Raw genomic sequence first — 22,025 nt, forward strand, 5'->3', positions numbered from 1 at the left:
ATCTGTTAGTTTTAGTGACTTCATTAGGTACAGAATGATTTAGTAATGTGATCATGTTAATGTTGAATTCTGATTTCAGAAAGGTGGTGTTTACAAAGGCTGTCCATTGCTTTTCTGTGGTATATAACATGTACCCCTAATAATGTAAACGAAATGAAAAGATGGGTAAATCTAGAATAGAGTGAAAACCTTGCAGAGGTTTGAGAATGTTTATATCCATAGTGCTTGTCAGGCTGGAAGAATACACTGATGGTTGGCCTTGCAGGTGCTGTTGGTGAGCAGCAGTCGGTACCCCGACCAGTGGATTGTCCCAGGAGGAGGAATGGAGCCCGAAGAGGAGCCTGGTGGCGCTGCCGTGAGGGAAGTTTATGAGGAGGTGAGATGAGCAGTGGTTTGTGTGTTCTCCTTTCACATTTTGAAGTTTTACAGGAGAGGCTTCGGTGTGAGGTTTACAAACATGGCAGTTTGCTACATAACACTAAGGCAAGAGGACAGGCAGGTCACAGGAGTGCTTTTTTTGTTGTCTGATGCAACATTTTAAAGCACATGACTATAGTTAGCATTTTGCTAAGCAGATTATTTTTTTACCTGGTAAAACAGAGCTAAAATCAATGTGGAAGTCCCCCAGAATTGTACAACAGGCAACTTCCTGTTGATAAGATTTATTGTTTGATATACATTCAGTGTAAAACATGATGGTCTTGTCTCAGAGCAAGGTTGGTATTAACGCTGAACAAGAATGCACAGAGACATTAATCGTGCTATAATTATTTTTCAGTTAATAAGAAGCAAATGGCTTTTATTTAACTTGTTTCTTAAAGTTGAGTAAAATGTGGCGCACACTCGTGCATAAGAGCACACATGTCCAGCTTGTCTTACATTTATTTAATAATAGATAAAACTTACTTTTACTCATAGGCAAAACAGAACAGAAGTGCCATAAAAAAATTATTAAACAGCAGTTCTGGTATGAAAGGGAAGTGAATGCTCTCATTGGGCTTTGGTGTATAGCCTAAAAGTTTCCATAGATGTGGGTCTTGAGGATGAGCAGTTTTCTTAGGGAAGAACACATTTTTTATTATTTATTTATTTAGGCAGCTGCCCAGTAAGGGGATCTGAAACCTTGACCTTGGTGTTATCAACCCGTGCTCTAACCAACTGGGCAAACTGGCCAGCCACACGTTTTAGGTAGAATATTTCCTCTACTTAAAACGGCATGTACCAGTGTATTAGTTTGTAGGAAGGATTTGAATGGGGAATACACTGAAGTTGTAGTCAGTCTGGTACAGTACGCGAGGTATAAGAAATGAAGACTTGGCAGTAGAAGCATATAGAAAGAATTGTACCTCCTGAGCCAAGTGAAAAGAAAGGAGAAAGACAGATCTTTAAGAAAGGGGAAGAGTCTATTTACTTAATTAGTTCATACAGAAAAGTCTGTTTTCATTCATGAAGCTTGTCCGAAATTGGTAGCAAGTCTAATTTTTGATCAGTCTGATCAACAGGAAGTTGCAGTGTGGAACAAATTAAGCTATGTTTCATAGCAAATCACAGGTCATGAATCTTGACACAGCCAAAAAACCTCACAGAAGCAGGAAGAATGGTGATTTGGTATGGGAGGGCCTATTGTGTTTATATTTAAAATTGAAATAGCCAGAGTATAACTTGTGTAAAAGTTTTATTACTGTGAAAAGGTAAGCATTTTACATTTCATCTTTTTTTTAAAAATAGGCTGGAGTCAAAGGAAAATTAGGCAGACTCTTGGGGATTTTTGAGGTGAGTTACAAAAGTAATCCTCTCTTTGCTGGTAATAGAATTAATGATTACTTCTTAATCAGCCAGATGATCTGGCAGCAGCCTGAACCAGACATTCCTCTATCAGTAGAGAAGTCAGTCATAAGGATTAGGAGGGAGGTAAGTAAAAGCAACTGAACTAGTTTATATCCCATCAATTTTATACAGCATTGTATGGTAGTAATTACTTCTGTTTGACTGTATAAAGGAGGTGATACAGAAAGATTTTTCTTTTAGGTCACTGTATACTGTTTAGATACAGACTTTTTAGGAGGTATAATATCTTCAGTATCACCTAAGAGCTTAAGTCTCTTATGGATTCTGTCTGGAAATGTACCCATTGATTTCAGCACAACACATTAGACAAAAAACATAATGACTTTATCCTTAAAGGACTATATGAACTTACAAAACTCAGGTATGTGGAATAGATGCTTATGAGAATAGAATTCTCTTGCATATATAATCCCTTATTTTTTTGAGGGCAGAATGGAATTTTTAGGGAGTGAATTTAAAAGTGAAGGGTACTCTACAGAAGTCAGGGAGAAAAGTCAGTTCCTGAGACTCAAGCTATTCTCCAATGTGTTTTCATCCGAGATTCAGACCTAGATGCATAGTATACAAGAAACATGGTGACTTTCCTTTTTTCAAAATTCTATTTAAGTGTTAGCTTAGTCTTTCTGGTAGAACCATATAAATTTTATTTTTAAGCCTTTAGGAATTCAGAAAAAATCTACAGCACTTGGTTGAATTGATGACTCATCAGAATACAGAATATTATATAAAGCCTTTGAGGTACTATTCACACTTTCTAGAACTCAGCACTTGCTTTTACCCAGTTAAATAGCACCATCTCCTGGTTAAACTGAAAAACATATTGAGGTTTTTTCTGTGATTCAAATTCTACAATTCACATATTGTGGTAGAAATAACACTTACAATATGCTGACAAAGTTTTCAAAGAAAACTTCTCACATTATAAACAAAGCTTGTATAATATGGGAAGGAAGATAACAGTATTAAGTGCTTTACAAATACTACTTAACAGAAAAATATCAATTAATGTACCTTTCCCCTTAGAAAATATAAGGAAAAATTAGAATTGCCCTGCCTATTCACCCCACCTATTTTAATGAATTTGTGAATATAACAATTAAATGTATTGATTTGCCAGATGTAATAGTCTGTTTTTGTTGCTTATAACAAACTACACTAAACTTGGTGATTTATAAAGAAAATGAAATTTATTGCTTACAGTTTCCAAAGCTAAGAAATTCAAAGTCTATCTGGTGGTGGTGGTGACAGTGACCCATTGGTCTCACATTGCAAGATGGTGGAAGCAGAGAGAGCAAAAGGCAGACTCTCCTCTTCTTTTAAAGCCCTCAGAACCTCATCCCTGACCACCATTATTAATCTATTCACTACTGCACGGTCCTACAATCCAATCACCTCTTCAGGGCTCCACCTTTCAATTGCCATAATAGGATTTCCCACCCTCTTAAGTCACAGTGGGGGCCAAGTTTCTAATACATAAAACTTGGGGTACACAATTCAACCTTCAGGGAGTTTTGGGGGGACATAATTCAATCCACTATACCAGATGTAGAAATAAGAGGACTGATTCCTAAAAATAATGAAAGATAATGTTTTAAGTGACAGACGTCTCTAATTTATTGCTGTTCTTATTCCTTCCCAAAGATGGAATACACTGTATCAGGGCAGTTATCTGAAGTCTTAACTACAGCCAACAAGGCTAGATTAAATTGGGGTGAAGGTGGGTCCCTTCATCTTAAGGCCAACTTGTGTTTAACACAGAGACAAGACTAGGTGCCAATTTTAACATGGGTAAAAAATGAATTTGAGTATATAATATTCCAAAAATAATCTAACCCAGGTATTCTCAACCCTGACTATACATAGTTCATCTGGAAGCTTTTAAAATATCAGCACTTCAGGTCTCATCCCAGGCTAATTGAATCGATTTAAAAAAAAAAAAAAAAATCATTCATCCTGAGTGATCTAATATACAGCCAAGGTTGAAAAGTGCCAGTTTTGGGCCGGCCCAGTGACACACTCGGTAGAGTGCGGTGTTTGGGAGCGTAGCGGCGCTCCCGCCAAGGGTTCGGATCCCATATAGAGACCGGTCCGCTCACTGGTTGAGTGCGGTGCGGGCGCAACACCGAGGGTTGCGATCCCGTTGCCGATCGCGGTACAGGCGCGACACCGAGGGTTGCGATCCCGTTACCGGTCACGAAAAAAAAAAAAGACAAAAAGGGAAAAAAAAAAAAAGAAAAGTGCCAGTTTAGGTTAGTAGGGCTATGCCTTATGTGCATTTTGATAAAACTCTTAAGAGGAATGTTCGAAAGGAGCTGGAGCTGTTTGCACTACAGAGGGAGGCCCTGATAGCACTGAAGTGTTGTTAGGATTAGCCCCCAGGACCTAGGATAAAAACTACAGGAATGCAGTTCTTTTAATGTAAATTCCATTCAAATATTTAAGATTTTCTTTATGAAAATAATGTTGAATATACAGAAATCGAAGTGTTAAGTTTAGTATTGGAGCTAATTTCACAATTGGTGGTGGTGAAGCTCCAATTCTGGTCTTTTTTTAACTTTTAAGTGTTTTGTCTTGCATAAACTCACTTCTAGTATATTTGCCTGGAAAATAGGTTGTACTAATCAGCAATACAACAGAACTGATTTTTTTTCCCCTTGGAAATGTGTCCATGGTTAGTTCCTGTAGATTAAAATGCTTTTCTTTTTATATTCAAGCAGAACCAAGACCGAAAGCACAGAACATATGTTTATGTTCTTACAGTCACTGAAATATTAGAAGATTGGGAAGATTCTGTTAATATAGGTAAGTTCCTGTTCCTTTTGCTGTCTGAATTCTCTTAATTCACGTACTAGATACTTCAACCCAATTTCCATCTTAAATTATTTTGGGCTACTTTTCTTTTAGAGAAGGGAAAATGAATATATATCTCTACATTTGAATTATCTTAAAATTCTTCCCTAACATATTGTTGTGTAAGCCATTTCTTTAAAAAAAAAAGGTTATTTGTAGGGGAGTGAGGGGACATTGTTATTAGGGTATTGCTTTTTAAAATAACTTGTGTAGTAACCAATGTCATACTGTTCTCTAGGCAGGAAGAGAGAGTGGTTCAAAGTAGAAGATGCAATCAAAGTTCTCCAGTGTCATAAACCTGTACATGCAGAATATCTGGAAAAACTGAAGCTGGGTTGTTCTCCAACCAATGGAAATACCACAGTCCCTTCGCTTCCAGATAATAACACCTTGTTTGTAACTGCTGCACAGACCTCTGGGTTGCCATCTAGTATAAGATAGAGAGAATTGGAAAGACCTTTCCCACCGTGTGCAGTCTCATGGGGAGAGGCTTAGTTTCCTTGGTAAACATCTGAATGAGGCTTGCAAACTGTCTGAATTTTCCATGCAGGGTTTTCAAACAATTTGCATGTTTTTCAGATGCTTTCAAATCTTTTTTTTTTTTTAAAAGTGTAAAATATTTTAATAAGCCAAAGCCATGTGGAATTTTTTTTAGATGCCTTAACTGTTCCCCACCCCCAACCATATATTCTTGGTTATCAATTTTTTGCAGCATTTTTTCAGTTTTTTGTCCATTTGACATCAGTCTGGTTTCTTTTGTCAGATCAGATTACTTCTGGGTAAATTTTCCCTCTAAATTGTTTTCTCATTAATAGCATTAATGTATTATTCAAATCCTTCTGTGGTAGGAATTAGTGAACAATATTCTTGGTATTAAAGAGATCCATCCATCCTAAAACTTTTTATAGGATGACAATTTTAACTTATAAATTGCAGATTTGGGCTATTTCTGTTTGGTCCAATAACTGTTTTGACAAAGAAGTTAATTTGCTATTTTCGGGAATTTGTCAACTCATATGTCTGAATTTTCGCAACTCATATCACTAACTGTTTGATATGGATATTTCCCCTACACAATAGTAGTTTAACATGAAGTATACCTCTATAGAGTTGATTTTTAGGGAAATGTTGTTCACAAAATGCATGTAGTAAATACATCTTATCATGAAGACTATATTCATGGAATTTTATTTAGCATGCTCAGTTGCCAATTCCCTTTATCAATAATCTCTTTACACAGAATATCTTGGAACCATATTTTCCTCAATGTGAATTGCTTTTAAAACGTTTTCAGTTTTTTAATTTAGTGACACCTCTTCAGTTAAACTCTCTTGTTTACCAGTAACCACAAAATTGGAGTCTAACCTTAAATGCCAGTCAGTGATGACTGCATCACCGTTGTATAAAATGGCCTTCTTGCTGTTCAGGCTTAAGATTGTTAGGGTACCGTAGAATGTCTCCTTTTCTAGGTTGTCCGTAGGTACTATTTGTCACATAACTAACTTTTGGGGTAGTAGGACATACCTGAACGAAGAATTATTTTGTCTTATACTTGTCTTTATACTCACTTAAAATCAAGAATCCCATCTAAAACACATAGGTACCTTGTCTGAAACTCCTGTACCTCCCCAACCAGGTCAGAAATGAGGTGGGAGGAAAAATCTTTGACTAAAATGTGGGGAAGGAGAGAGAGTGAAAGATCATTTTTAAAGTAGACTTTAGCCTTTTGTAAATATTATAACTGGTGGGTATAAAGTAGAAAATAAGTATAGTTAAAACATTTGTTCTACAAGTTGTTAACCTTTAAAAATGTAATTGCTGCTAAAAATAGAATGCTGTTACACTTAAGGAAAATTGGTGCCATTTTGAAAATGAGATCTTGTGCCATAAATGCAGCTGAACTAAATATAAATGTTAGTTCACAAATTAATTTTGTCAAAGGAATGAGTAAAAGTAGAAAAACTTTTAACCAATGACATTTCATTCTAAATTATATATTGTGATCAAACATGATCGCCCAGAATTTTTATATTTTTCTTTGTACAGAGGTTATGTATTCTGGGTATTTTTTAAAAAGGAAGCATTTTAAATCCCACAAATTGACACTTTAGTCTTCAGTGGACTAAGATTTTTTTTCTCAGTAATCTCTGAAGTTTCTTTAAATTATATACTTAGCAAAGCAGAGGAACTGGATTGTTTTTGTATATAAGACTGCTTCTACCTGAAATGCTGTCACAAGTACTTGGGGAGGTTTATCTTGTATATGATATTCTTAGAAGTAATAATGCATGAACTTGTTTTATAAACTCTTGGACTATGTATTTGACATGTAAAATATGTACAGTATTAATGTCAACCATCTCTTAAAGTTAGCCTATAAATATTGTATAATTTTCTTTGGTCAGAAACATTTGGACTAAGTAGTGCCACTTGGGTCAGGATTTTCTTCAGTACCATTTAGCAAACCAACTGTCTTTAGTCTGTGCAACTAGCAAATGTTTGTGTAGTGTAACAGAATACTTTACTGTTTTCACTTTAAATTTCACATGAAGCATTCTTCACTATTCTTCTGTAACCCACTCTAGCAAAACTAGAGGAAAAGCCCTAAGAAGATTTATTTCTATTAAGAGAAAAAGCCAATGTTTTCAGGCTAAGTAGTTGAATCTACTAAAAATAACAGTGTCTACTATCTCAACCTTCCAAAGTCTGTGAGCCTTGGGACTGTTATTTGTGCTTTTTTGTGGGTTAGCTTAATAAAATCGGGCAGCTAAAATTTTCAGTTCCATGTGCCTCCTAAATAAAAAACAAAATACTTATTATAAATTGACTTACAAAAGTAGAAACTGTCCTGCATGTTGTTTGGGGTTTTTTTGTTGTTTTTGTAAACAGATGACATTTCCAGCCAGCCACATGTCATCCAATTTTCTGTCAATCACACTCTTGTATAAGGCAGCAGAACTGAAGGGAAGAAATGATTGTTGTACACACTGAATTGCTTTGCATGGTCTCATTTGAAATAACTGGTGTAAGAATCTTGACCTTTTTTTTATATTTGGAAACATCAAATAAAAATAGAAATAAATGATCTTTGTGTGTGTATGTGTTTTTTTAAATAAACAATAGATTTGCAAATAGTCAACTTCTGAAAGTGAAGGTACATGCTTTTGATTTTGAAATGTATATTTAAAGTGGATATCCAGGGGGAAACCTATACCTTTTCAGTGCAGAATGCATTGCTTCCTCAACCATGGGTTTATGCTGTGTTCAAATATTCAACCTAACCACATTCACACTCCAAACTTGCATGGCATTCTGCCATAACAACTTTACTCTTTCTCATCGATGGTCATAATGCATTATCTTTTTGGTGGCTGGCTGGTATGGGGATCAGAACATTATCTCTTACAAGCGGTACATTTGTACACTTTATGGTCCTGGTAGAATTACTGGGTTAAAAGAAACTGTCCACCACGAAGGTGTTGTCAGTATTCTCCTGATGACTATTTTCCATCTTATTTTTGCCAATCTAATGGTGTACCATCTTGATTGTCTGACTTATTGCTATCTCCCCACCCCCCAGGGTTGTGTTACAATATTTTAATGATCAAGAGCTCTTATCCTAGAATTCCTGTTTTCTAATATGTTGCAGATACTTCCTGCACTACTATCATTGTAATTGTTGCAGCTCTGAAAGGGTAACTGTCTAGGCACACACACACATCCATTAGGTTTCCCAAAATACACTGTTTACCCAAGACCAACTTTATTTTTTTATTTTTATTTTTTTTAAAAGATGACCGGTAAGGGGATCTTAACCCTTGACTTGGTGTTGTCAGCACCACGCTCACCCAGTGAGCCAACCGGCCATCCCTATATGGGATCCAAACCCGGGGCCTTGGTGTTATCAGCACCGCACTCTCCCGAGTGCGCCACGGGGTCGGCCCCAAGACCAACTTTAAAATCATCATGTAAAAGTTACTCAAATGTCGTTTCATTTTTGATTAGGATAGTTAAGTTGGAGGAAAACAGAAGCTTGGCACTTCCAATGAAGTCTTCACATTAGAGTTAAATTCTCTATAGGTCTCTTTAGGCAGAATTTTGTAGACAATCACATAGGACTAATTAAACATCAGGTTTTTTTAAAGTATTTTATTTTATTTTTTTATTTGTCCTTTTTGAGACCGGCCACACCCACTGTGAGCACACCGGTCATCCTTACACAGGATCTGAACCCGCAGCAGGACCAGCGCCGCACTCTCCCGAGTGCGCCACGGGCTCGGCCCTTAAAAGTATTTTTAATGAATTGGTTATACCTACAGTGTTGCTCTGTAGTTGCCTCAAATGAAGTTTCCAACCATTTCATGAATTCTTAGTGTTTACCAATAGCTGCACAATAACCAACATCTGCTTTATGTGTCTAGCATTGGTGGTAACAGCACAGAACAAGTTTCTGCCCTCAAGGAGCTTATATTCTAGTGGGGTAGAGATAAGTGACTTAAGTGTTTATTTTTACATCAGAAGTTCCTCACATCTTTCAAGGTTTTACAGTTTTTTATATACTTACGACATCTCCAAAAGCAATAAAATTTTATTTTAAAATATCCCCCGCCGAATACTTAGCAACATTTTACATGAAGCTGTAGAGCATAAATCAGATTGAAAAGTAATCTCATCCTTGGTGCTACTTTCTCACCGCTTTAATACCTTCCTGACTACTGCCATTGGCTAAATTCTAGCAGTAATATGAGAGTCCCTATGGCCTGTATTAGCAAGACACAGCAAACATGCAAATACTCAAAGGTTCTATGTCTTTTTACCAGGAACTAATCTTCAATTCTTCTACTTTAATGTGAGTTCAGCGAATTACAATTCTGAAAGTTACTTAAGTCTTCTGCATTGTAACACCTGACAAACATCTCTATGTAGATTACCACCCTCCCGTCAGACATTAATAGAAGCATAAATCTTCCTGCTTTCCTCAAATTCATTCCTTAATCAAATTAGTGAAATCTTTTATTTTAGCCACACTTATTTTGCCATCAGTGTCTATCAACTTTTTTAAGAATAAACATGCCTTTTGACCAAGTAATTATACTAGGAATTCAACTTATCTACAGGAATGCATAGATAAGGAATGCGTAGATAAGGAATGTGTACAAAGATTTATGTACCAAGATAAGGCATTGGAATGATAAGCCATGGAAATAAAATGCCCAGCAGCAAGGGGGTAATGGTTAACTTGTAATACATCCATATAAGGGTGTATTATGCAGATACTAAAAATGATCTTCAGGTAAGCATCTGGGTGTGTAAACTAATACAGCCTTATGGAGAGCAATTGAGTAGTGCCTGTCATATTTAACCCTGTCACCTGACAGTTCCACTTCTGGGAATCTAGGCACCAGAAATATTTGGACAAGATTTACAACCAGAATATGGTCAGACATGCATTGCAGAATTTTTGAAACTGGCATCAATTTAATGCACAAATCGGATTAAATTATGGCAATCTATTTTAATAGATACTGTGCAGTTACCAGAGATGCGCTCCCACAGGGAGAGGTCTTTTCAGTAATGCTTATTGAAAAAGGCAGAATACTATATATTATCTGTTTCATGCACATATTTGCATACACTGAAAAAGCTTAAAGTTAAAGGTCACTTTTAAAAAATTAGCTTGTACAGATCTGATTTTCTTTAAAAGCCTCTATGGTTTTAAAAATGCTTTAAGAAATTATCTATGTAAAAATGTTCAATAATCTCATGAAAAAAATTGGTATTGATAAATGCTTAATCTGAACATATTTTTTTGTGTGTGTGTGTGTGTGACCGGTAAGGGGATCACAACCCTCCCGCGCTCAGCCAGTGAGCGCACCGGCCATCCCTATATAGGATCCAAACCCCCGGTGGGAGCGCTGCTGCACTCCCAGCGCCGCACTCTCCAGAGTGAGCCACGGGGTTGGCCCTTAATCTGAACATAATTTATCAAAATATGTATATATTAACAAAAAGAAAACTCTCACAAAACTTTAATCTTCATCCAAATAACAGTCATGTGTCACTTTAAAAGGTACGGAGGAGACACATTTGGTTCTAACCCAAGCAACCAGTGATCACACTGCCGGGGAGGGGGGGCAGGCAAACTAGTCTACTGGCCAAACCCAGCCTACTGCCTGTTTTTGTCAAGCCCACAAGCTTAGAATGTTTTTTACTTTTTAGGTGGTTGGGGGAAAAGTACTTTTTGACAAGTGAAAATCAGAGGACAGCATGCCCATGTTTACAAATTGTCTATGGATGCTTTCTCACTACAATAGCAGAAGTGAGTAGTTGAGACAGACCCATGGCCTGCAAAGCCCGAAATACTTAGTTTTTGAAGAGGAAAAACACGAACTGCAGGAATTCGCCTACTCCTTTTGTTACTCACAGTCCTAACGCTTTCTGCCAGTACTTAGGAACCAGCCCATCATGTCTAAGCTGCTTTTACCAGGTCTGAGTAAGTCTTTAGTCTACTCTTGAATTTAAGCCAGAAAACTGTAAATTTATTAGGTTATAATGAAACTTACAAACTATCGAGATTTACTAATCTACATCATGGGACTATTTCAAAAGCAGTCGTGTGGTACATGAGAATGGATCAGGGCTATGTAAAAAAGGAAATACGCTATTCTAGACGGTAGGTGCATAAGGTTATTAATCTTGTAATTTCTAAAATGTTTTAATAGATATAAATTATTGACATGGGAGAAATGTTAAAGCTCCTTAATGAGCACCACTAAAATGTGCTTTTACAAGACAATAAGATTTCAGCTGATGTTCTGAGACAAAGTCTGAATGTTCAGGCAGTTCTATATGCTTCTATAATCCATCAGAAACTGAAAAAAATTACATAATTCAGTAGGAGCTTGCCTTGGTATCAAACCTACATTCACACACTTAAAATTCACACACTTAAAAATGCCACACCAACAAGTACTCATGAAATGAGATCAGATCAAAGGTGGCAAAGATAAAATTGGGGGGAGGAGGCAGGACTCAACTCTTTGAGTTCCACATTTAGGAAAAATTTTACTTCAGTTCCCAGTGTGGCAGCCAGTGAGAACTTGCTCAATTTGTACTATAAACCAATAGGAAAGCCAACTCTTAGAACAAATCCAATTCCCAACTTCAATGATAAAATGTAAGTGAATGCAGGGGTGAGTATATAGTGAAGAAAATAAAGTATCACCAGCCCAGGTGGTGGATTATAGATTTTTATTATTTATACTTTCAAATTATTACATTCAACATGTTTTGCTTGTGTTCATTGTCATTTGAAATATAAAACCTGATATAATTCCTTAAGATAGGCAGCATGCTAAATAGCTAAATGAAATGTTGCCCCCAGTCCAAAAGTACATTATTCCAATGAAATATTACATTTTTCATAACAGATCGATGAATTAGGTACCCTATGATCATGACATTGTCTTTTTTGGGGGAATTGGGAGCCAGCTTTTCTAGATAAGGTTGTATTTTAAACCTCTGCTACTGCAACTAACAAAAATTGATGTGGCTAAAGTAGCCAAAAAAGATTCCTGAACCATCAAATAGAAAAATAAAGCCAATTCTATTGTTCCTATGACACCATTTATTTCCATTTAGCTAACTGTATTTTAATGTCGTAGGACACCAAATTACCTTCCCCATTTTCCTTAAAACAGTGCTAAACCACAGCACCAGTGGCTTTTATATATTGATTTGTATTTAATCTTATTTTTAAATGGTACTTTTGAAATTGTTTTACAAGTACATTCTCAGTCTAGAGCAAAGTTTAATAAGTTCCATATACTTCAGATCTAAGATCTTATTAAGCAGCCTCTGAGAAGACCAAGGCTAATTAGTGAGGAAGCAAATCACAGCAAATGAGACTACAACAAATCAAATACAAAACATAAAGCTTGACAACACCTCAAGATTTCAAAAAAGCCTCTGGGCAGAGTTGATTTTCAAGAAGCCACTTATCAATATGTTCAGATTCTTCTCTTCTCTCCCAGGGCTTTGCACTTGCTCTGTTCATGTGACTTGAATCCAGAAGAGCAGCCTCTCCAAGTACATGAGACTTATCCATGACAGAGTTGCAACTATTTGTATGTGTCCTCCTCCTCCATTAGAGTATAAGGACCCCAAGGGAAAGCCCCATGCCATTCATTCACCTAATCATCCCCAACAAGTAGTAGGCACACATTAAACATTTTTATTTGTAGAGTAAATGAACTGTTTCCTTTAGCTTGATGGCTACAAAGTCAAAAGGCTTACAAGGGAACAGAACTATATAAAGGAGCAGGTGGGCTGGGAGGGGACTTCAGCCAACTGGAGAGAGACTAGGTAAGAGGCATGCTCTTCCTAGGGTAGCTGCTACTCAGCTCTTCCCAGTAGGTGCCATGCATAAAGGTGGGTCAGGTCCACAACTGCCAGATCTTCATACCATCCAAAAGTCACCAGAATTCTGGATTTTCATGTGAATCTCCCAAATTTTTTAAATGTTTGCATCAAATTCGAAATATTTTAATCAACCATACTGTGTGGTCAAAGGAAAGCAGGCCCGCAGACCAGAGGTAGCTGCCAGTTTTCAACCTTGGCCTTGGCCTTGGCCTTGGCCTCTCCCAGAGGCAAGAAAGCTCAGTCAACACACTGGCAAGTTGTTCCATCCCACTGGTTGAGAAAGCAAGTCTTATCAAAATTATGGGAACTCTTATCAAAACCAAAGGGAAAAAATGTGATGCCATGAAATTAGGAATTCATATATTTGAGATGAAGTAACTTATTCCACTTCTATAATTCTATGACTCACAAATTCAACAGTCAACAGAATCCTACATTAAATTTCTGTAGTACAATAGACTTAAATCTGGAATTTCATGATTTGTAAATCACTATGTAACACTAGCTATAACCATAAGCAGTGTTTCCTGCAGTAAATAATGCTGACCTCTATTTAACTGCTTCAAGTATTGTGGAGTTCATTTTTTTAGAGTGGGATTTTGTTTCATCAGCTATAGTCAAAGATGCCCTCTAAACAGCCAAAGAATTGTTATGACAACTACTGTTAATAGTTTTAAAATTTATAATATTAGGGTTATTAACAATTTTATTTTGAATTAAACTAACATTTGTTATCAAGCAATGCATTTACTTGGAAGGATACCAGTTACCAGTCATCAAAAGCTTTTGTATGTTGAAAATGTAATTTTAATAGATTATTCTTCATCTTACATAGGAGCACAATAAAATACACCACGTTCTGAAGAAACTCCAGAAGTTACGAGAATAAGAGTGAGGAAAATTCAGGTGGGCTACAATATCCATTACCTTAAACTGCAAGAGACACAGATTCCAACCCAAAGGTTAACAGTTACATATTTTTGACTGGCTACATTTATGACTTAAAAATAACAAGAGTCAGGAAGGCTGTGGAGAGATGTGGGAAACAGTTTTGTGAGGACAGGAACTCTGTCAATGAAGAAAAACGTTACTGAATACCAAATTAAAAAATAAAGGGAGGTCTCATCGCAAATACTAGGGGGATGGAAGCAAAAATCATTAACTGGGTGAGGATTTGATGCTCCTGATGACACTTATGCAAGCTGGCTGCTTGAGATTTGGTCAACAGGTCTATGAGGAAGACTCACAAATGCATCAGCAAACCCCAAATGATTATCAGATCAGTGACAACACACACCAGTGGTTACACATGAAGTTTTCAGACAAGAACCAAGAAAAAGGTCATAACCCAAATTTGAGGCGAAAATGTGGCACAACGTGAAGTCCTACACATCAGTCAAAACTGCTTTTTTTGCTGACTGTCCTATACAATAATTTTCAAACACTGTGGCAACAATGATCATCTAACTAATCAGACAACACAAACAATTTCAAATTTCTAGGAGGTAAAAAAAAAAAAAAAGGTCATCAGATACTGATGTTTTATGCATGCTCAGGGGCAGTTTATAAATACTCCATTCAGTAATATCTTAACACAAATTTGCATCAGTGAAAAGAAACTGGCAAAATCCACCTCTTGCAATTCCATTTGTCAGATGGTGAAGACCAACACAGAATGATCCAGAGTTTTAATTTTTAAATACGATTGTCATATTGGGAAATGAAATAAACACAGTAAAATAAACTGTACAAAAGGCAAAGTAGAATAACAAAAAAATATTTTACTAAAACATAGATTTACAGAAGTTTCCAGACAAGCCATACAAAATGGTCACAAGCTTTTTTGAAGGGGGGAATCTACACTTGACAGCAAAGTCACAATGTTATTAGTGAGGGCTGTGATGTTTGTTTAATATTCCCATTTTGGTTCAAACAATCAAGCTTGTCCATCTACAGCATCTAAATAAAGTTAGACTTGGCTAGAGAGCATATCTAAAGAACTGGTTAGCTGCTTTTAACCAATGCAATTAGATCACCATAAAAAGGGGGAAAGGAACCATAAAATTAAAATAAAACTACCTCCCCCCTCAAAACAATAAAATAAAATAAAAACACCCACACCCCTGCAGCTAACCTTGACAACTACCTTCATTCACAGTGCTTTATACTTAAACCATGATGGGGGAAATGAATAAAAGCAGAGAGTGGCAACTGCTTTTAAACGTTTTCACAACAATCCAGATGATACTTCTAGCCTCTGCTCATGCTTTACAATAGTGAATCAGGACAAGACATAGATTTGCTAATGTGCATTTAATCACCAAAGGACTGAAGATGTCTGGGCTTTTATTCTGTAATGTTTCTAAGACTGTGTCCATTAAATGCAAACAAAAAAGGAAGAAGTCTTGGCAGAACAGGAGAAGTGATGCACACTTGATCAGATCGATTTAAATATTATTCATGGCATATAGCCTAGTCCATGCTCTAGCTGTAGACAAAACAAACATGCAGTTATTGTTTTACTTACTTCAATATGTTACTTTCCAAACTCTATGAACAGCAAACAAATACTATTAAGTTAACTATGGGAATGTACTGTAATCTCTGAAATTTATGCCATTTCCTATAAACTGGATCAGGGCCTAAAAGATTTTCTATATGTCTAATTACCAAAATACTGCAATAAAATTCAGAAGTTCTGCAAAATTCAAAAGGATGAAAAGAGTTCATTTCTATATGATATATATAATTCTCCCCACTAATTTTGTTAAAATCTGTAGCAGGAAGAAGCCTGTTGATTCCAAACTCTAGCCATAAACTACTGTATACTATAATCAAATGGATCACAAAAACAGCTCAAAATATCTTTAAATATTGCTATATGAATGACAGACACTCAGTAGTTGTTAAATTAGGTGTAGTTAGAAGATGAAATACCTGTTTCTATGGCTTGGGCTTCGTTGGTCTTCCACTGCTCCGCTACATCATTTGCTAATGGATCATCTGGATTGGGAGCACTTAACAAAGCCTGGATCGATAGCAGAACTGTGCGGATCTGCAGTGCTGGGGACCATTTATCTATGAAGGCAACAGGCCCAGAATGATAAAGCATGACAAAACAGGACCAGAACTGCTGCACTTCCCTCCCACAGACCTCTGTGGTCTTAATATAAGGCAGGATTGCAATGTTTACATTCTAAATATGCAATGCTTAAGAGAAAAAGAAGAAATTTTTTAAATAGCATATGATGATAAAGATAACACTTACCTTTCAAAATATCTAAACATATTCTTCCCAACTTGTCTACATTAGGATGATAAATTTTGGTCATGAAACGTACTTTAGGGGCTGCCATAGGGTATTCTTCTGGAAGGAATAGTTCAAGTTTAAAAGTCCCTCCCTCAAAGGGTGAATCCTGGGGGCCAGCAATGACCACATGGAAATAACGGGCGTTGCTCTCATCTGGTTCTGCCTTAATGCCAGGAACTGGTTCTGCCAGCAAACGCTGGGTTTCCTACAACAGAAAAATAAACACATTTGTGAAACAAATGTCATTTCACTAGACACCAGAATTAAAATTAGAAAGTTTACCTCTTGGAACTAGACATAAAAGAACCTGTCCAACCTCCTAGTGGGTTTTTGTTTAGCTTTTACAAAATGCAAAATTCAAAGAAAAGACCGTTTAAATAATTACAACGAGGGCCAGCCCGGTGGTGCACTGCTACAGTGCGCCGCTTGAGAGTGCGGCGGCACTCCCGCCGAGGGTTTGGATCCCACATACAGACCGACCCTCACTGGCTGAGCGAGGTGCGGGCGCAACACCGAGGGTTGCAATCCCGTTGCCGGTCCCAGTCCGGTACGGGCACGACACTGAGGGTTGCGATCCATTGCCGGTCACGAAAAAAAGACAAAAAGGAAAAAAAACAATAATAATAATAATAATTACAACGAGCTAAATGCAACTGCAAGAAAATACTGATGACTTATCATACATTCTAGCTACAAATGTTTACAAATAAATGTGTGTTGATAATAACATTAGGTTAATGAAACTGATTTTTTTTTATTTTTATCTACTTATTTATTTATATCTTTAATTTTTTTTTTTTTTAAAGGATGACTGGTAAGGGGATCTTAACCCTTGACTTGGTGTTGTCAGAACCATGCTCTCTCAAGTGAGCCATGGGCTGGCCCTGAAACTGATTTTAAGCTCAAGTAAAATAAAATAACACTAGGATTACCACACTGGTAAAGTAACTTGACCTAAATGCTACCAAAACTAAGCTGCTTAAAAGGTAAAATTAAGTTTTTGAAGCCACTGAAAATCTTCCCTCTGAAAAATATAATGGAATAAAGAAGGTCGATAAGAACAAGCCTAGGAACCCTGAACAGGGATAGATAGAGAAATGTATACAACCATGCTGATTAGTCTAAAGCTGATGATTAACCTCAAAGGGACCCTCAATGCTCCCTAACAATCATACCATTAGTTGTCTTTTCCATCATTCTCCCTGTCTCCTAAGTAACTATCAACTTCTCCATCTTCATTCTCACTTTTGGCCTATGCCCTGCTTCCTATTTCATAAGAAAACAGAAACTTCCATAAGTTCTCATTGTAGCATTTGTACACCTCCCTGCATCTGTGCCCATATGTTCTGCCTTCTCTCCTGTTACTACTGATGAAATGTCATACTCTTGGCTACAGCCAACCTTTCCTCTTGAGCACTACATTTTATCTCCTTCTCACATACTCAAGGACACTGCTCCAGCATCTGTTCTCCTGAATCATCAGTTCTCCCACTTCATTGGATCTTTTCCAAAACTATACAAACTTACTGTGATTCCTCCCAATAAGGGGAGAAAATGACTTTGTTCCCCCATCCCCCAACCAGCTAATGCCCAGTTGCTTTGCTCCTCTTTGAAAGTGACCTATAATTGCTCATCTCCAATTTCTCTCCTCCCCTCCTATCTTGAACACCCTCTCCAATCCGGCTGTAGCTACTACCTGCTTGCTGAGGTCAATTGTCCAGTGCTTAATCTTCATCTTACTCGACATGAATGCAACATCTTATCCAGCTTGGCTGCCCTCCTCTTTGCAAGGCTTCATCCACTACCTATCACCACACTTTCCTCTCTTCCCACTTGCTGAGTAATCATTTCCTTTAGACCCTTGTTGGTTCCTCCCTATCTCCCCAACATCCCAACACCAAAGTACATCAGCGCTCTCTCTGTTCTAGGGCTTGTTCTCTGTCTACACATTGCCTTAGTGATCTCATGTAATTTAAATTTAAATTCTAATGAATTTAAATACTACATACACTCTGTATACAAATAAGCCTCCCCTAATTCATATTCAGCCTAGACCTCTCTCCTGATCATGACTCTTCTATCCATAACTGCCTGCCTGACATCCCCTCTTGAATGTCTAATAAAAATCCCAAACTCAACATGACCAAAATTGAACTTCTCACCTTCTCCATCCCCAACCTGCTCCTGGCCACGGTCATCCTTCCAACTGATCCACCTTTTCCTTCATGTGCCACACATCTAACCTGATCAGCAAATTGTTTTGAAAAACTTAAATCTAGGGCCGGCCCGGTGCCGCACTGGAGAGTGCGCCACTTGGGAGTGCGGCGGCACTCCCGCTGAGGGTTCGGATCCCATGTGGAGACTGGTTCCCGCTCACTGGCTGAGCGCGGTGCGGGCGCAACACCGAGGGTTGCAATCCCGTTACCAGTCAGTAAAAAAAACAAAAAGGAAAAAAAAAAAAAAAACCTTAAATCTACCCATGACTGAACTGCTTCCACCACTCCACTGCTACAACTCTGACCCAAGCCACCATTAGCTCTCACCTGACATACTGCAATGGCCTCCTAACTCGTTCTCCTGCTTCTGACCTTGCTACCTGCTCCCCTCCTGGGTCTGTTTTTCACAAACCTTTTAAAAAGTCAAAGTCCTTGTAATGTACCCCAATTAGAGGCTCTATATGATCCCCTCCCTCTGCCTACTTCTCTAACTCATCTTCAGCTATTCTCCTCCACCCCAATCCACCCCCATTCTAGCCAATTTGGCTTGCAGATAGTTCTTCAACCTGCAAGGCATACTCTCACCTCAGGGGCTTGCACTTACTCTTCTTCCCCCAAATTTCCATGTGGCTTGCTCCCTTAGCTCTTAAGATCTTCATTCAAACCTGTTTTCTCAGTGAAGCCTCCACAGCTGAAACTACAAACCCCATTCCACCCTACCCCACACACTCCCCTATCCCCACTCCCCTACTTTAGCTCCACAGCACTACTAACATACTACACATCTCACTTATTTTGTTCCGAATGGAAGCTCCACAAGAGGATGGATTTGAGTCTGTTTTTTTACTGCTGTATCCTCAGCATTTGCAATACTGCCTGGCACCACAGATGTTCCATAAATACTTGTTGGGCTGGCCAGTGAGCTCCGTTGGTTAGAGCATGGTGAAGGTCAAGGGTTTAGATCCCCTTACCAGCCAGCCACCATAAATAAATTAAATTAAACAAACAAACAAATAAAAAAAACAAATAAATAAATAAGAATATTGAATTATGAGAGGAAAACAAAAAGATCCATTCAGGTGTGGGAAGAAACAGTCTAACTTTTACTTACATTTGTTTTTAACCAGTAAAATGTTAACATTTAACATATAAACTGACAACAGCATGTAAAATTTATATATTAGTAATACATTTTCAACATTTTGAATAGGCATGTGTTGTAAAAAAGTTCAGAATGCTGCTATATCTAAGCTTTTAAGTACTAAAAACAATGAATAGGAATATTTTATTTACACTCCCTTCACTTAAGAAAAATTATATACCTTACACTGTTTCATTCTACAACCTACAGTGCGTATACTAAAAAAAAGATTTCTCAGCACAGTCATGCACTGAAATAGTCATTATAAGATGTAGCTACAAATCAAATCCTTTCCCAAATGTGTTAAACCACTTAACACATTTAGTACTTTAATTCAAGACTAGTTTTTTTTGTCTTGTTTTAATCATGGTAACGCAAGGGCAAGGGAGAAACTGAAATGCTGTGGACCGCTTTCAGCAAAATGTTCTTTAGGCTCAAAGTAAAACATTTTTAGAGCATGGCCTTCATAAGTAAGGAGTAAAGATATTAAGAATGAACAATAGGAGTAGAAGAATGAGAAAAGAACTGGATGGCAAAATTCCTTGAATTTTGACCTCTCCTCACCTCTTTCTTTTTGTTTTATCCCATGTCCTAATATTTTTAGAAAGCCATAAAGAGGAAGACTGGGGAAAAAAAAGAGAGTGCCAGGGTCCAGGAGTCCCAAACCGCCACTCCCTGGTTACACAGAGTAGTAGTAGCTCTATTTAAAGCTATGAAAAGCCCAGAAGGGCCTCCAACAACATACCCCAAAATAGCTTCAAAATCACTCTGCAGAGACAGATATAGCACTCATTTTCTCATCTTCAGTTCACCCTCAATATTACATATTCTTTCTAAAGAATGTACTTATTACGCACATCACGTGAACTGATGAATCATAAAATTTAATTGGAACAAATTTTAGAATATGCTTTTAGTGTGGAAAACATTTTAAAATAGTTTTTACATGCTCTCAAGTTCTAATAGATTTTGACACAATGAACATATGCAATAATTATTTGACTAACTGTTGATTTCCCAAACAAACCCACAGCATAACTTGTGGGAGGTAAAAAAATAAAATCCAAATCAAATGGAGCAAGTCTCAGATGCTAGCATCTGAAAAAGTCTTACCCACAGAAATTGCCAACTTTTTTCCCTAAAAAGGCAAAAACTGAGTAGGAAATAAAATCCTTCCTGCTACTATTCAACACATGGTTAACTGTAAAATATCTTCCAGTCATACTATTTTTTGGTAGAAAAACAGTGAAGTTCAGTATGATTTAAGTCAAGAAGTAAAGGACTCAAATTCCTACTGCTTCACTTCTTTAACTATGTTTTTGAGCAAGTAATTCACATTGCTCTGAGTCTCAGCTTTCTCATCTATATAGTTATTAACATTACCTCTCACGCAGAGTTACTATGAATATCAAACAACACTGAAAAGGACAAATGAGATCACAAAAGAAGGGCATAGCCATACACAAGCGACTCAGAATGAAATACAGAGTAAATCTCCAAGATTTACTAAATAACAATGTTTGTTTTAAAAGAAAACAGAATAATTCTTAGTTGCATTTTGCAATCCTACTATGTTTAAAAGCAATCCAAAGATCTCAACAGTAAAACTGAACTTAGGGCCGTAACATAGTAGACTATGTTCAGAAAATTAGTTACTAAAAAGTAGAAAATGAAGTACATAAAAGAGCAGGGTGTCAATTTAAACTGCAACAAGATTAAGTCTCAAGGAAGGTATCTCATCTTACAGAATGCTTACAATTCATGCCACAAATACTTTAAAAAGGAATGAAACCCATCAAATTGATCTGATTACCAACAGATCTATTGGGGCTTGAAGAGAAAACCACAGAATCACACCATGGTAAACTACAACACAATATTCAAGCAATCTCTTAACCAAGAATTTTCCCATTCTTAAATTCAATAATAATCTGTGATCACTTTGGGCCGGCCCGGTGGCGCACTGGATAAGTGCGCCGCTTGGGAAGCGCGGCGGCGCTCCCGCCCGAGGGTTCGGATCCCACATACAGACCGGTTCCCACTCACTGGCTGAGCGAGGGGCGGGAGCGACACCGAGGGTTGTGATTCCGTTGCCGGTCCCTGGTCCGGTATGGGGGCAACACTGAGGGTTGCGATCCGTTGCCGGACACGGAAAAAGACAAAAAAGACCAAAAAAATAAATAAATAAAATAAATATAATCTGTGATCACTTTGAAGCGATGTAAGGTTTTATATGTTT

General features: G+C 37.4%; 2 protein-coding genes across 2 annotated transcripts in view; one reads left to right on the forward strand and one right to left on the reverse strand.

Annotated features, from left to right (window-relative positions):
• The first annotated feature begins 259 nt into the window (after positions 1-259).
• On the forward strand, positions 260-7,783 carry NUDT4 (nudix (nucleoside diphosphate linked moiety X)-type motif 4). Its single transcript, XM_008589897.1, has 4 exons — positions 260-376; positions 1,729-1,773; positions 4,566-4,650; positions 4,937-7,783. The coding sequence occupies exons 1-4, from the start codon at positions 323-325 to the stop codon at positions 5,137-5,139; spliced, it is 387 nt and encodes a 128-aa protein (XP_008588119.1). The 5' UTR covers positions 260-322; the 3' UTR covers positions 5,140-7,783.
• Positions 7,784-11,932: 4,149 nt separating this feature from the next.
• UBE2N (ubiquitin-conjugating enzyme E2N) overlaps positions 11,933-22,025 on the reverse strand; it is a 31,855-nt gene continuing 21,762 nt past the window's right edge. The window contains exons 2-4 of the mRNA XM_008589898.1: positions 16,388-16,634; positions 16,057-16,197; positions 11,933-15,607 (exon numbers count right to left, since the gene is read on the reverse strand). Coding sequence (XP_008588120.1) covers positions 15,567-15,607; positions 16,057-16,197; positions 16,388-16,634 — 429 coding nt within the window. The 3' untranslated portion in view covers positions 11,933-15,566. The remainder of the gene's footprint in view (positions 15,608-16,056; positions 16,198-16,387; positions 16,635-22,025) is intronic.

Source organism: Galeopterus variegatus, unplaced genomic scaffold (genome assembly GCF_000696425.1).
Source record: "Galeopterus variegatus unplaced genomic scaffold, G_variegatus-3.0.2 Scaffold5739, whole genome shotgun sequence".
Lineage (NCBI taxonomy): Eukaryota > Metazoa > Chordata > Mammalia > Dermoptera > Cynocephalidae > Galeopterus > Galeopterus variegatus.